The sequence below is a fragment of the Bos taurus genome, chromosome 14, assembly GCF_002263795.3.
Source record: "Bos taurus isolate L1 Dominette 01449 registration number 42190680 breed Hereford chromosome 14, ARS-UCD2.0, whole genome shotgun sequence".
Classification (NCBI taxonomy): Eukaryota; Metazoa; Chordata; class Mammalia; order Artiodactyla; family Bovidae; genus Bos; species Bos taurus.
Window position 1 is genome coordinate 705163 of NC_037341.1, and position 14143 is coordinate 719305.

The following is a 14143-nucleotide window of genomic DNA, read 5'->3' on the forward strand; positions in this document are numbered from 1 at the left end:
TGCCAGCAAATTTGGAAAGCACAGCAGTGGCCACAGGATTGGAAAAGGTCAGTTTTCATTCCAATCCCAAAGAAAGACAATGCCAAAGAACGTTCAAGCTACCGCACAATTGCACTCATCTCACACGCTAGCAAAGTAATGCTCAGAATTCTCCAAGCTAGACTTCAACACTATGTGAACTGTAAACTTCCAGATGTTCAAGCTGGATTTAGAAGAGGCAGAGGAACCAGAGATCAAATTGCGAAAATCCGTAGGATCATCGAAAAACAGTTCCAGAAATACATCTACTTCTGCTTTATTGACTATGCCAAAGCCTTTGACTATGTGGATCACAACAAACTGTGGAAAAATTCTGAAAGAGATGGGAATACCAGACCACCTGATCTGCCTCCTGAGAAATCTGTATGCAGGTCAAGAAGCAACAATTAGAATTGGACTTGGAACAACAGACTGGTTCCAAATCGGAAAAGGAGTACGTCAAGGCTGTATGTTGTCACTCTGCTTACTTAACTTATATGCAGAATATACCTGAAACTATCACAACATTAATTGGCTATACACCAATACAAAATAAAAAGTTTAAAGTCTGGGGGAAAAACATGGGCAGAAGACCTAAACAGACATTTCTCCAAAGAAGATATACAGATAGCCAATAGGCACATGAAAAGATGCTCAACATCACTAATTATTAGAGAAATACAAATCAAAAGTTTAGTAAGGTACCACAGCACTCAGGATAGGCATCATTAAAAACTCTAGGGATTTCCCTGGTGGTCAGGTGGTTAAGGACCTGTCTTGCAATGCAAGAAACACAGGTTCAGTCCCTGGTTGGGGAACTAAGATCCCACATGCTGCAGAGCTACAGAGCCCACAATGAAGATCCCACATGCTGCAACCAAGACCCAACTCAGCCAAATGAATAAATTAAAAAAAAAAAAAATCTACAAATAACAAATGCTGGAGAGGGTGTGGAGAAAAGGGAACTCTCCTCCACTGTTAGTGGGAATGCAAATTGGTGCAGCCAGTATGGAAAACAGTAAGGGGGTTCCTCAAAAAACTAGAGTTGTTGTATGATCCAGCAATCCCATTCTAGGGTATACATCTGGAGAAAACTATAATTTGAAGAGATACATGTACCCCAGGACTATTTACAACAGCCAATACATGGAAACAGCATAAATATCCATTGACAGATGACTGGATAAAGATGTGGTGAAAGTGAAGTCGCTCAGTTGTGTCCGACTCTTTGTGACCCCATGGACTGTAGGCCACCAGGCTCCTGCATCCATGGGATTTTCCAGGCAAGAATACTGGAGTGGGTTGCCATTTCCTTCTCCAGGGGATCTTCCCGACTCAGGGATCGAACCCGGGTCTCCCGCATTGCAGGCAGACATTTTAACCTCTGAGCCACCAGGGAAGCCCAAAGATGTGGTACATATGTACAATGGAATACTACTGAGCAATAAAATGAAATTACGTCATTTGCAGTAACTTGGATGGACCTAGAGATTACTATACTAAGTGAAGTGAGTCAGAAAGAGAGTCAGAAAGTAAGTCATAAATACCATATGATATCACCATATGTGGAACCTAAGATATGACAGAAATGAACTTATTTATGAAAGAGAAACAAACTCATATGGAGAACAGACATGAGCCTGCCAAAGGCGGGGGCTGCTGTGCGTTGCGGCTTAACAGATGCAAATGAGCGCGCACAGAGTGGGCGAGCAGCAAGACGCTACTGCATAGCACAGGAAGCTCTATTCAATATCGTGTAATAAACTGTAATGGAAAAGAATATAAATACACATGCATAACTAATCACAGTGCTATACACCAGAAACTAATACAACATTGTAAATCAACTATACTTCAATAAAAAGCAAAACATTAAAAAAAATAAAAAATATTTTATTAGTCTTTAATAAAAGATTAAAAAAACAAAAAGCAAGTATATGCATTTGGGACCTTGGGATCTGGAGAGGGAGGCAGACAACAAGCAAGTCAATGATTCGTAAGTTGCACAAAGTGCTGTGAAGAACTGCAGCTGGGGGCTGAGAAAGAGAGAAGCCAGGAGAGGAGCCCAGGTTCTGGACAGACACACTGGCCCCCGCAGAGCCCCGGAGGCTGAAATCACCTGGGTGTGCCCACAGACCAAAATGAAAGGAGCAAGTGGTGTTCCAGAAGCTCAGGAAAGGAAAAGCAATTGGAGAAGAAAGGGCCAGTCAGCAACAGTACATCCTCGGCATTAACAACTTGTCTGCGTCTCACTGGGTCCACAGGGATCTGTGGGCGAGGAGGCAAAGTGGCCTCAGTTTAAACATGGGGGCAGGTTGGTCATTGGACAGTACGGCAGGGATGGGGGGATTCTTTTTTCACAGAGAGAAGGGCTGCAGCCTTCTGTCCTAGGGATAGAGTGCAGAGAGCGGGACAGAACTCTTGTAGACGGCTGATACAGCGTTCTGCTCCACAGATGGGGCCTGGCCCCCAAGAAAGAGCTCCCACCCCCCAGGTACTACATAGGCAGGAAGGGAGGGTTATCCAAGGGAGGCTCATACCTGGATGGCTCACTCTCCCGTCGCTGTCCCCATGGCCAGGGTTCAGGACACGCCACTGGTCCTACCCTCCCCAGGCTCAGCTGAATTTTTTCACTCCTAAGCACGCACACACGCTGCCCTGGCACAGATAACAGCATCATTCAATTTTTATTAAATTATTAAGGCCAGGGACTTCCCTGGGCGTCCAGTGATTAAGACTCTGTTTCCACTGCAGGGGGCGTGAATTTGATCCCTGGTTGGAGAACTAACACCCTGCATGCCGCGAGGCCCCCCGCCTCAAAACAGAGTATTAAGGGCAGTCTCTCTTCTGTAACAGTAAGCTCTGTGAGAAAGGCCCGTGCCTGTGACTGGCTCCCAAGGGCTTGACACCAAGCCCAGCACAGGGAGGTACTCAGCAATGCTCTGAAATAGATGGATGACCTGGGGTGCAGAGAAAGAGGAGGGTGAGCAGAGCTGGTGAGCACTCTGAACCCTGCCTGTCACCTATCTGAGCAACAGTCACTGGCTTCCAGCTGTGTTCTGGAATGAGGGGGAGCCAGGGAGGCGGTGTAGGCTCCCCCCATCTCCAGCCCATGTAACACTTTCGTAACCATCACGAGTTAAATCCCCTCCCCTTGAAATACTCAGTTTCTCTCTTCCTAACCCGCATGGAGCAACAAACCAGCTAAACTGTCCATATTTTCTATCCTCCAGGCAATTTGCCAGACAAGGGCTGTGGGTGAGCCAGGGGATATCAGACACAAGCCTTGCCCTCCAGCGGCCCACAGTCCAACAGGGAGGAGAAAATGTATCCATAGCTCATTTCCATGCAGAGGGAGTGCTGCAGGCACCACGGATCCTGTGGGGACAAATCTGGTCTGCAGACACTATGCTGTCCAGCTCACAGAAGAGAGACCGTGAACTTGGCCCTTACTTGTTTCGTCTGTAAAGGGGGCATCACTTGGTGATGTTCACATTTGAAATCCTGGGTGTGGACTGCCTACCATGGGACAGGCACTTTGGTGTGCACAGAAGCAGGATTGTGGGAGGTAGTTGCAGCTTCAAACAGCGCCCGCAGGCAACACAGCTCCACCCCGAGTAACAGCGCTCACAGAACACTGCAGGGGCCGGGAAAAGGGAGGTGCATGCTGGCTCACCTCCTTGAGGTGGGCGGTCCAGTGGTTAGGACTCGTCCTTTCACTGCTGGGTCCGAGTTCAGTTCCCGGTTGGAGAACTAGGATGCCCCATGCTGCGCCGCACAGCCAAAACCATAAAAGGGCTGTCTGTGGCCCTTGGGGTTCTCACCCCGTGGAGTGGGCCTCACACAGGGCAGGGCTGGTTCCAACAAGATGTTCTCAGGGCAAGCAATGCCTGGGGAATAGAAGGATACCCCTTTGAGGGCACAATGCAAGCACAGCTCTAGAACCTTCCATTCTAGAATCTGCTCCTGCTTTCCCAGAGCCTGTCCAACCCCATGCCAGTCCATGGTTGTGTGGCTGTGTTAGCCTCCCTCCCCATCTCTGCTCCTGTCCCAGAGAGGCTTCAGAAACTTGGCTGCAGCCTTGAGGGCCTGCAGGCCCCAGCTGGCCTCCTGCAGTACATCACCCCATCACTCCACAGTGCATTGCTCCATCCGTCTACAACCCATCACCCCATCCCTCTAACACAAGTCAAGCCTCAGCTGAACCTCCCAGAGCCCCTCCCCACGGCCCTGCGGGGTGCTGGGTAGCCCCAGCTCTCCCACAGAGCCCTGATTTTTATGAAGGCTGCCGGCAGGAAGAAGCTGGACCAGAGAGCCTTTCTGGAGCAGGTGCATGAATGCAGGGACAATGGCTACCTGCTGTCCTCCAAGAAGATTGGTTCTGGGGCCTTCTCCAAAGTCTACCTGGCCTACGCCACGCAGGAGCGCATGCGGCACAACTCCAAGCTGGCCTCTGACCTGCGGGGCAAGCGCCACACCATGGTGAGGCAGGCTCGCCTCCTCCCCACGGGGTGGGGGTTCCATAGTCAGCCCCAGTGGCCCCTGTCCTAACTCCACTCAGGCACCTCCCAGGTGCTCTGGCTTCCTCCTAGTCCCACATCTTCTAGAAGGCCCAGGCTCTGGCAGTCTGATCCCTCCCAGTTCCTGGACCCATTGAACACATAAGTAACCAGGACAGGATGAGGGGGAAGGTCAGTGCTGCCTCCCAAGGCTGCTGCTCACCGAACCTTGCCCTAGTCAACTTCGGCCACATGCACAAAGGCCATGGGGCCTGTTCTACCACATCCTGTCCCCAGGGGGGTTGTGGCCTTTGCACAGTGGCCACCCTCCACACCTGCAGGTGGCTATCAAGATCGTCTCCACTGCGGAGGCCCCTGCAGAGTTCTCCCGCAAGTTCCTGCCCCGTGAGATTTCATCACTCAATGCTACATACAAGCATCTGAACGTGGTGGGCAGAGACCCCAGGCAGCCGGCCCTTCCTACCTACCCCAGGCCCGCCCCTTCACCTCCTGAGATCCTTATACTCGGGCTGGCCCCATTCCGAGACCCCAGCCCTGTGCACCCGAGGGCCCTGGTTGGGGGTGACAGTGGGGGGGTGGCCCGGCAGGTGCAGCTGTATGAGACCTTCGCGAACAGCCGGCGCACCTACTTGGTACTGGAGCTGGCGGCCCATGGTGACCTGCTGGAGCACATCAACGCCACTTCTGCTCATCGCCGCTGCCCGGGACTGGAGGAGGAGGAGGCTCGCAGGCTGTTGTGGCAGCTGGTCAGCGCCGTGGCACACTGCCACAACTCAGGCATCGTGCACCGGTGAGGGCGCCACCCAGCCTGCTGCCCAGCGCGTGGAGACCTGCCTGAGCTCAGGTCCAGCCCCGCCTCCCCTTCCCCACGCAGGGACTTGAAGTGTGAGAACATCCTGCTAGATGACAGAGGCTGCCTAAAGCTGAGTGGTGAGCCTGCGGCCCGGCCCCCAACCAGGCTCCCAGCCTGGGCCAGCCCTGATCACCTTCAACTTCCCTGGGTCGCACATACCCCACTCTTGCCCCAAGCCCAGGGCTCCAGCCTCTACACTGGTCTGCTCCAGACTTCTGACCCCAGTCTGCCTTGTCCTTCAAGCCTCCAATGAGGCCTACACCCAACAGTTGCCCACAGCCACACTTATAGTTACCCACGTGCCCCATGCCCACAGCCCCCTCAGGAGCCCTCTCTCTAGCAACCTGCCCCGCCCTCCCTGCACGTCCCTTGCAGACTTTGGCTTTGCCAATCGTTCCGGGCTCAAGAACTCATTGCTGAGCACCTTCTGCGGGTCTGTGGCCTACACAGCCCCAGAGATCCTCATGAGCAAGAAATACAACGGGGAGCAGGCCGACCTGTGGAGCCTGTGAGCACCACCCCAGGGGCTCCAGGACCCTGGGTGGGGAAGAGGGGCAGGGGCCGGGGAGGAGGGGTGGGCCCTGAGAAGCCCATACCCCCAGAGGTGTCATCCTCTACGCCATGGTGACTGGGAAGCTGCCCTTCAAGGAGTGCCAGCCCCACGGAATGCTGTATCTGATGCGCCGGGGCCCCACCTTCCGGCCAGGCCTGTCACCAGGTGAGCACCTCCACCACGTGTTCCTCCCAAGTCCCAGCCGTGCCTGGAGAGGGGGCAGCAAGACAGACCTAGGTCCAGAGAAGGGCCACATGTGCTGTGGCATGGGGGATGCTGACCTGGCATCTTTGCCAGCCCAGGCTGGGGGATGGACTGTGGTGACAGGGGAAACTGGGGTTGGTGGCCCCATTAAGCTTGAACCCTGAACTAGCCCTAGGTCAGGCTGCCTCACCTCTCGCTGCCTGTCCGTCCACGTGCGAAACACGGACACCCTCTAGCCATTTGGGAAGACTGCATGGGGCAACCCCACCAAGGGGCCAGAATCGTTGGCTGTGAGGGCCGTGGGCTGGGGGCATGAGAGGTGGCAGGAGGGGGCCGCTACAGTGAGGCTGCAGCCTGGAGTCCTCGCCCACAGAATGCCAGGACTTGATCCGAGGCCTGCTCCAGCTGCGCCCACGAGCTCGCCTGGCCCTGCAGCAGGTGGCCACCCACCACTGGATGCTGCCTGCTGCACATGCGCTCTTCTGCACCACACTCTGTGCTATACCAGGTGTGGCAGGCCTAGCTGGGTGGGCAGGTAGGAGGCTCCTCAGCGCCCCTCCTAACCCTCCCACTGTGATCCATTGCAGAAAAACCAGAGAAGCCCCAGCTCCAAACATCCCTGGACAATGTGGAGCCCAGCGCAGACTCCGATCCCCCAAGGTCGCTCCTGCAACTGTGGCGACCCCAGCTACAGGGCACCTCTCATGAGAGTGCCTCTAGTCTGACGCCTGAGCCCCCAAGGGCTTGCCCAAGACAAGTTGCAGACTCTGCCGGGCTTCAGCTCTGGAGAACGGAGACAGCCGGTCGCAGGGTGGGTCGCTCCAGGCATCCACTGTTGCTATGCTCCATCTGGAGCGTGCCTGGACACTACCTGGTTAGCTGAGGGCGGGCGGGAGGGCAGGGGCGAGGCCAGATAAAGCATTTATTCTATAGAGCCAAGGGTGTGGACTTCTCAATGCAGGAAGAGGGATGTTGGGGCATCTGGAAAACAGTCCACATACCTTCAGGCCAGAGCTTTAATTTAATTGGGGGAGGGAGAATGAAGAGGGGACCACAGAAGAGGAAGACACCTGGTACCCACAAAGAACTCAGCTTTGATTTGAGCTCCAGTAGAGCTGGCCCCAGCTCTGGAGGTAGTACCAGGACTGAGGACAAGAGGGCTGGGGGTTGGTGGTGGGGTGCTCTGCAGAGAGAAGCCTGGAAGGGCAGGGAAACAGGGATCCACGGCAGAAGATGGCACTAGATTTGGTGGGAGGCCCAGGAAGGGAATACAGTGGGGTGAGGGACAGCCTGCTGGGCTTGGGGCCGTGGACTCTTCAAGTGCCTTCAGCACTACATACGGGGCCAACGGGCTCCAAAGGGGCAGAGCGTGGTCCAGGGGAAGACTTGGGCCAAGGGCAAGGCTTATTAGCTTGGTGGGCATGGGATCTGGGGGGCTAAGGCTCAGGGGAATTGAACAGGGAGAGGGCCTAGCTAGACAGGGAAGGTGGGAGCATCAGGTCGGTCCAGGACTGGGAAATAGCACTTGAAGTGCTCACAAAGGCCTGAGGGCTGGGTCTGGGCACAGGGAAGGTGCTGAGAGTGAAGAGGAGGCAGCACCAGCAAACACCCCAAGGACAGGCCAGGGGGATGCAGCCCTGGGAGACCCTGACAGGCTGTGGCTGGTGAAACTCTCAACAGGTCAGCCCTGTGAGGCCAGGTCTCAGGCAGGGCCAGCCGAGGGCCCCCAGGGTGGAGGGACCTGGGTTGGAACTGGCAGCAAGGGGCACTGCAAGCACTCAGACCCCTAGAGCACCCCTGAGACTCATTGGGAAGCTCTAGCTGGCCCTTCAGGCCTGCAATGTTTTTCTGTCCAGCCCTGCCAGCCCTCCACCTGGAGACACCTGAGCGAGTCAGAGGTCTGGGGCAGCCCTGGCTGAACAGTCCTCCTCTGAGCAGCCAGCATTCTTGCTGGAAGCAACAGGGCACATGGAGGCACCCTCAATCCTCAGCAAAGACCTGGAGCGGAGCTTAAGGGCAGCTCTGCTTCTCAGCCAGATACACTCTCAGAGCAGGGGACAGCAGGCAGGCCTGGTCTGGGAGGCCTGGACGGACTGTGAAGAGAAGTGGGCCCAGAAATGCTGGCAGGCCTCAGGGGCCTCACGTGGGTACAGCTCCCTCTGCTTGTGGCTCTGGGCCCAGCTCCAGCTCCTGCTGCTCCCGCTCACACTGCTCCCGCTCCTGGTGATCCTGCTGCTGCAGCTGCCGCTCAACCTCCTCAGGCACCTGCACCTCCAGCAGGTTCTCGAGGCCGCGCTCTGGCTCGTCCCCAATAAGTACCTGCCAGCAGGGGAGGCACGTGGGGAGCTGGCTGGCATACCTTGGACGCCCACCCCTCCCCCAACCCTGCACCTACCTGGATGAGTTTCTCACAAGTCACCCGCACATCAGGCTCAGGCTCCCAGCTATGCAGCTCTCGCAAGATCAAGTAGGCTCCCTGGTCCCTCACCTGCTTCCGACCAGGTGCCGTGGCTGTCAGCTGGAAGAGGGCAGAGGGTACCCAGGTGTCAGTGTGCTAATGTGTGTGTGTTGGGGGGGTAGCATTAATGAAGCAGGACCCCTGCTCACCAGCATGATGGTCTCAATTAGCATCTTACGGATGTCAGCGTCAGGCTCTCGCTGCTTGTCTGGTGGCAGGTACTGCAGATCAACAGGCAGCCCTAGGGGTGAATTTGTGAGTCAGTGGGTCTCCATGCTGGCCCCTGGGCCACTAGGCAGGACCCTGCCATTGTAAGGCTCATCTGTGCTCAGCAACTCCCTGCTGGGAGGTTTCAGAAGGGCCCTGATCTGGACACCTCCTTCTGCCTCTCCCCTACCGTCCCCCCCTCCTGTTAAACCAACCCTGAGGCTCGACCCTAGCCACTCACGCTCCATCTCTTCCTCAGAGAAGTCTTCTGGCCCAGCCAGCGGCAGTAACAAGAAGGGGAGAACGTCCACCTCGGGCCCAAGCAACCATTCATGATGTCCTGGGGAGAAACAGGAATGCAGACCTGTCCAGAGAGGCCCCAGAGAACAGCCTATTCCCCCCATAAGGCAGCATCCCCACCACGACTCACGGTGCTCGAAGCAGCAATTTCGCAGTGTTCCCACCACCCCGCCCCTGCGCACCGAGGAGTCCGGGTACTGGGTAAGGGGCAGCAGCCGCTGGACCACGCACCTGGAGGGAAGGGCCACTCAGTGCCGTCCCTGCGCACTTCCAACCCCTCCCCGCGAGCGCCCGGAGCTTCACCTGTTGCGGTCCAGCAGAAAAGCGCGGGTCGCGGGACGCTGGCTGAGGTTGGAGAGCACTGGTCCCAAGTAGTGCAAGGGCGCGCGGGCGTTGTAGCCCGGAGTGCACAGCGCGCGCACCAGCCGCTCCAGGCCCGACTCCCCGGGTTCTGCGGCTGCCAGAGCCTCTATCAGCGCAGCGCACGGCACCGGCTCGCGGCTGAGGTTAGCCAGCACGGCGGCCGCTTCCTCGGCCCAGGGCCACTGTGGGTCCAACGCGCAGCCCAGCAGGCGGACAGGCAGTCTGGGCTCGGCCGCCAGCAGCGGCTTGTGCAGGCCGGGGTCGGCAGCCAGGTTGACTAGCGCGCGAGCGGCGTCTCGGGCTGGGGCGGGAGGAGGGGCCACCGCCAGCTCGACCAGCGCCCGCAGCAGTGCCGTCTGGCCGGCCAGCAGCGTGCGCCCAGGCCCCGAGCCAGTCAGAGCCAGCACATGCTGCGCCGCCGCCGCCTGCAGGTCAGCCCGCTCCCCGAGCGCCAGGAAAGGCAGCAGCTTCGCCGCCTCCGCCTTCGGGCTGGTCTCCGACATCGGCGACCCTACGGGAGCTAGGCCATCGGCTGACTGACCCCTGTCCCCCCCGTCCTCCCACAAGCAGGTCGGTGAGCTCGGGGGAAGCACACTCAGCCAGGCCCGGAACCTTCAGGTGGTCAGCGGCCCCGCCCACCAGGTAGCGGAAGCCGCAGTAACCAATCCGAGACCATGACTCTACCCAAGGGGCGGGACCTGAGCGCAGAGGCGGGGCCACGTCTAGGCCCCGGGGATTGTGGGATTGGATGCCGCCCGGAAGCAGGCTCGGGCCCGCGGGGAGCGTGACAGTCGCTGGAGAAGTAACAGCCGTCTTTTGGGGGCTCCTGCCGACCTTCCCGCTCCGGAGAAGGCAATGGCACCCCACTCTGGTACTCTTGCCTGGAAAATCCCATGGGCGGAGGAGCCTGGAAGGCTGCAGTCCATGGGGTCGCGAAGAGTCGGACACGACTGAGCGACTTCACTTTCACTTCTCACTTTCATGCATTGGAGAAGGAAATGGCAACCCACTCCAATAATGTTCTTGCCTGGAGAATCCCAGGGACGGGGGAGCCTGGTGGGCTGCCGTCTATGGGGTCGCACAGAGTCGGACACGACTGAAGCGACTTAGCAGCAGCAGCAGCCGACCCCCTCATAGTGTACGTTGGCTCTGTTCCTTCGTGGGATTGACAGAGATCTGTTTTCTCTGGAAGAAAAGCATGATCAGTTACAGTGATTGACTTTCTAGTGCATTCCTGACATAATCTCTGGTCACGATATATATTTTCGTTTTTGTTTATGGTTGTATTCAATTTGCTGAAGTTTTGTTTAGAATTTTTGCATCTCTGCCCATGAGTAATATTGGTTTGTAGTTTTATTTTCTCGTGATGTCTTCGCCTTGTGTTGCGTAATGCTGGCCTCAGAAGGATTGGAGAAAGTATTCTTTCCTTATGAATTTTACGTTAGAGTTTGTCAACCTAACATTGCATGCGTAGGTGCTAGTTCCCAGTCGTATCCCATGCTTTGTTGACCCCATGGACTGCCAGGTTCCTTTGTCCATGGAATTTTCCAGGCAAGAATACTGGAGTGAATTGCCGTTTCCTTCTCCAGGGGATCTTCTTGACCCAGGGATTGAACCAATGTCTCTTTCATCTCCTGCATTAGCAGACCGATTCATTACCACTGTGCCACCTGGGAATTAAACCTAGTGTTACTTCGTAAACGTTTAGTGAAGCCTGAAATTTTCTTTTTGGGAAGGTTTTTTAACTGCAAACTCAATTCATTTCATAGAAATATGGCCATTCAAGTTGTCCTTTTCTTCTTGGGTTACTTTTGGTAGTTTGTGTGTTTTAATTAGTCCATTTCATCTAAATTGTTAATTGTCATAAAGTTTTTCGTAATATTTCCTTATCCTTTTACTGTGTCGTGGTGTCACCTCTCTCATCCTTTATATTGGTAATTTGTGTCTCCTTTCTCCTTTTGTCTTGCCAGAGGTTTGTCTGTCTTATTGATCTTAAAGAACTGCCTTTTGGATTAATTTATTTTTTGTTTTCTTTTTCAAGTTTATTGATTTCTACTTTGGTCTTTTTCCTTTCTTCTGCTTACTTCAGGCTTAATTTGCTGTTCTTTTTCTATTGTCTTAAGGTAGAAGCTGGGGTCACTAATTGGAGACCTTACTTTTCTCACGTAGGGGTTTCCCCATTTGTTACCTGACTCTTGAGTTATTTGTTATGTGCATTACTTTTCCACAGCTATATGCCCCTTAATAGGTGGATATTACTTTTGTTTCACACTAAAGGCTAGGACAAAGCCTCGAGGGGCCGTAGCACCCAGGACAGCCAGTTGCAGGGAACAGTGTGCCCCTCGAGTCAGCAGGTCAGAAGGTGCAGGAGCCTTAGACCAAAAGGAAGAGACTTCATAGCCTCAATCCCAACCTCAACTTTCCTGAAAGTCCCCTGGAAACTGAGGAAGAGGGTGGACGAGTCCAAGGAAGTGCTGCCTCTCTAAGGCAACCACACAGATCCTAGGCAGAAGAGTTGAAAATTCCTCAAGATGTAGAATTAAAATATCATGGATAATCTAGATAAATGATGCCCTCTGGTGGGTACTTTTGACTGAGGCAAAAATGTGCACCTTCAGGACCCATGCTTTGAATGATTCAAGGAAGTGTTTACAGAAATCACCAGGTTCAGTCGCTAAGTCATGTCTGACTCTGTTACTCCATGGACTGTAGCACGCCAGGCTTCCCTGTTCTCCACCATCTCCTGGAGTTTGCTCAAACTCCTGTCCACTGACTCAGTGTTACTATCTAACCACCTCATTCTCTGTTACCCCCTTCTCCTGCCCTCAATCTTTCCCAGCATCAGGGTATTTTCCAGTGAGTTGACTCCCTGCTTCAGGTAGTCAAAGTATTGGAGCTTCAGCTTCAGTATCAGTCCTTCCAATGAATATTCAGGGTTGATTTCCTTTAGAATTCACCAGTAGGGAGCCTTAACTATTCCTGCTGCTGCTGCTGCTAAGTCGCTTCAGTCGTGTCTGACTCTGTGCGACCCCATAGACGGCAGCCCACCAGGCTCCCCCGTCCCTGGGATTCTCCAGGCAAGAACATTATTGGAGTGGGTTGCCATTTCCTTCTCCAATGCATGAAAGTGAGAAGTGAAAGTGAAGTCGCTCAGTCGTGTCCGACTCTTTGCGACCCCATGGACTTCAGCCTACCAGGCTCCTCTGTCCATGGGATTTTCCAGGCAAGAGTACTGGAGTGGGGTGCCATTGCCTTCTAACTATTCCTAAGATGAATTAAAAGATCCGAAGTCTTTAGAAGTGATTTAAAGTTAAAGGAAAGCCCATATAGCATTGACCCATAAGCCTCAGTTGGATTCCCAGATAACCCCAGTTACCCCAGTACCTGTGTGTCACCTCTTGTGCCATTCAGGCAGGAACAGCTCTTCATGCCCTTGACACAGGCCCCCAGCCAGCTGTTGTGGAGCACGTTCCTTGATCTGCATGTGTCTGGTTGCCTCCTGACTAGACTCAGGTTGTATCTTTCTGGCAGGAGTGCTCTGGAGGAGATGCTGGGTTCTTTTCTTCTTGTCCAATTGGGTAGCATGGCTTTGGTCTGTTGGAGCGGCTTGTCTTGATCACTTAATTAAGGTGGAGTGGCCCAAGCTTCTTCCCTGTCAAGTTACTCTTTTTCTTTTGGTATATGGAAGGATACTTTGAGACTGTGTGAATACGCTGTTTCTCAACAACTTTCGCTCCCTAGTTTTTGCATGTACTGTTTTTTTCTCTGAATTATTTATTACCATGATGGTTGCCAAGTGGCTGTTTTCTAATTTTATCGTTTATTGTAGGGAAAAAAGCTTTCTCTTTACCTATTTATATCAAAGAAGACACATGTATTCCTAGTTTATTCAAAGAAATATAATACTTTACTGTCATTATTTTGATCCTCAAGTTGTCCTCAGTTTGGTCAGTGGAAGCCCCTTCAAGGAGGTTTCTGTGTGTTTTTTAAAATAGCTTTATTTGAAATCAAACAGGACTTCCTAGGGGGAGAGACCCCCCTCCCCCACTGGAATGTCCCCCACCTCTGTAGAAGGGCTTTAGCCTCCTAGGCCTTCGCCAAGTACCAGTGAGCAAAATTGTCAGAGAAGTGAGAAAATGCAAAGACAAAAGCAGTCAAGCAAGACAAAGTAGTAATAGTTTAGCCATAAAACAAAGCTAAGTACTTCTACACAAAGGCTAGAAGTAATAACCTGAGCAATAGCCATGGAGTGGTTTTGCAGATACTGAAACCCCCTGCTGGTGGAAGAAATTAACTGTGTGCTGACCACCAGCACTTAGTCCCCAGACCAACTGGAACCTGAAAATTGATAAGGCTGCCTGCAGTGACACCACCCGGTTACCTCACTATCAACCAAAGAACTGTGCGTGAGGTAATCATGAAACCCATGACTTTCTTCCTCACGCTGTCTTTAAAACCTTCTCCTGAAAGCCTTGGGGAGCTCGGATCTTTTGAACATGAGCTGCCTGTTCTCTCTGACGGGCACCTGCCCAAACCCTACACCCTCCTCGCCACAACCCAGTGTTCGCAAGTGGCTTCCTGTGCATCAGGGGGCAGACCTAGTTCCATCTGGTTATGTCTTGAGATATAATTCAACATGTAATTTCATGGACAGAGGAGCCTAGTGA

The 14143-nt window shown here is 53.8% G+C and overlaps 3 protein-coding genes across 8 annotated transcripts in view; 1 reads left to right on the plus strand and 2 right to left on the minus strand.

The window, feature by feature from the left end:
- The window catches only part of MROH1 (maestro heat like repeat family member 1), a 56343-nt gene extending 52560 nt beyond the window's left edge, over positions 1-3783 (minus strand). The window contains exons 1-2 of the mRNA XM_059893219.1: positions 3695-3783; positions 2559-2676 (exon numbers count right to left, since the gene is read on the minus strand). The gene's annotated coding sequence lies outside the window, so the exon portion shown is untranslated. The remainder of the gene's footprint in view (positions 1-2558; positions 2677-3694) is intronic.
- Positions 3784-3906: 123 nt separating this feature from the next.
- Positions 3907-7082, plus strand: TSSK5 (testis specific serine kinase 5). 6 transcript variants are annotated; one of them, XM_025001955.2, is made up of 8 exons: positions 3907-4500; positions 4859-4966; positions 5126-5328; positions 5413-5468; positions 5767-5899; positions 5994-6109; positions 6522-6656; positions 6736-7082. In XM_025001955.2, the coding sequence occupies exons 1-8, from the start codon at positions 4297-4299 to the stop codon at positions 7029-7031; spliced, it is 1251 nt and encodes a 416-aa protein (XP_024857723.1). In that variant the 5' UTR covers positions 3907-4296; the 3' UTR covers positions 7032-7082. The 6 variants fall into 6 exon arrangements, with proteins under 6 accessions (XP_024857723.1, XP_059730322.1, XP_059730320.1 ...); XM_059874339.1 differs by having other exon boundaries at positions 5132-5328; XM_059874337.1 differs by having other exon boundaries at positions 4859-5328.
- A 68-nt stretch (positions 7083-7150) lies between these two features.
- Positions 7151-10100, minus strand: HGH1 (HGH1 homolog). The gene is made up of 6 exons (XM_002692546.6): positions 9417-10100; positions 9244-9344; positions 9055-9153; positions 8756-8847; positions 8544-8666; positions 7151-8467 (listed from the first exon to the last, which is right to left on the minus strand). Exons 1-6 carry the CDS (start codon positions 9977-9979, stop codon positions 8288-8290), a joined length of 1158 nt encoding a protein of 385 aa, XP_002692592.1. The 5' UTR covers positions 9980-10100; the 3' UTR covers positions 7151-8287.
- Between the last annotated feature and the right edge of the window lie 4043 nt (positions 10101-14143).

Coding starts and splice junctions, on each gene's coding strand:
- TSSK5 (XM_059874337.1), top strand. CDS start 4,297: ATGAAGGCTGCCGGCAGGAAGAAGCTGGACCAGAGAGCCTTTCTGGAG. Junction 5,469..5,766: donor AGGCTGCCTAAAGCTGAGTG/GTGAGCCTGCGG, acceptor CGTCCCTTGCAG/ACTTTGGCTTTGCCAATCGT. Junction 6,110..6,521: donor CCGGCCAGGCCTGTCACCAG/GTGAGCACCTCC, acceptor CCTCGCCCACAG/AATGCCAGGACTTGATCCGA.
- HGH1 (XM_002692546.6), bottom strand. CDS start 9,979: ATGTCGGAGACCAGCCCGAAGGCGGAGGCGGCGAAGCTGCTGCCTTTC. Junction 8,667..8,755: donor TAATTGAGACCATCATGCTG/GTGAGCAGGGGT, acceptor GCCCTCTTCCAG/CTGACAGCCACGGCACCTGG. Junction 8,468..8,543: donor CTTGTGAGAAACTCATCCAG/GTAGGTGCAGGG, acceptor CCCTGCTGGCAG/GTACTTATTGGGGACGAGCC.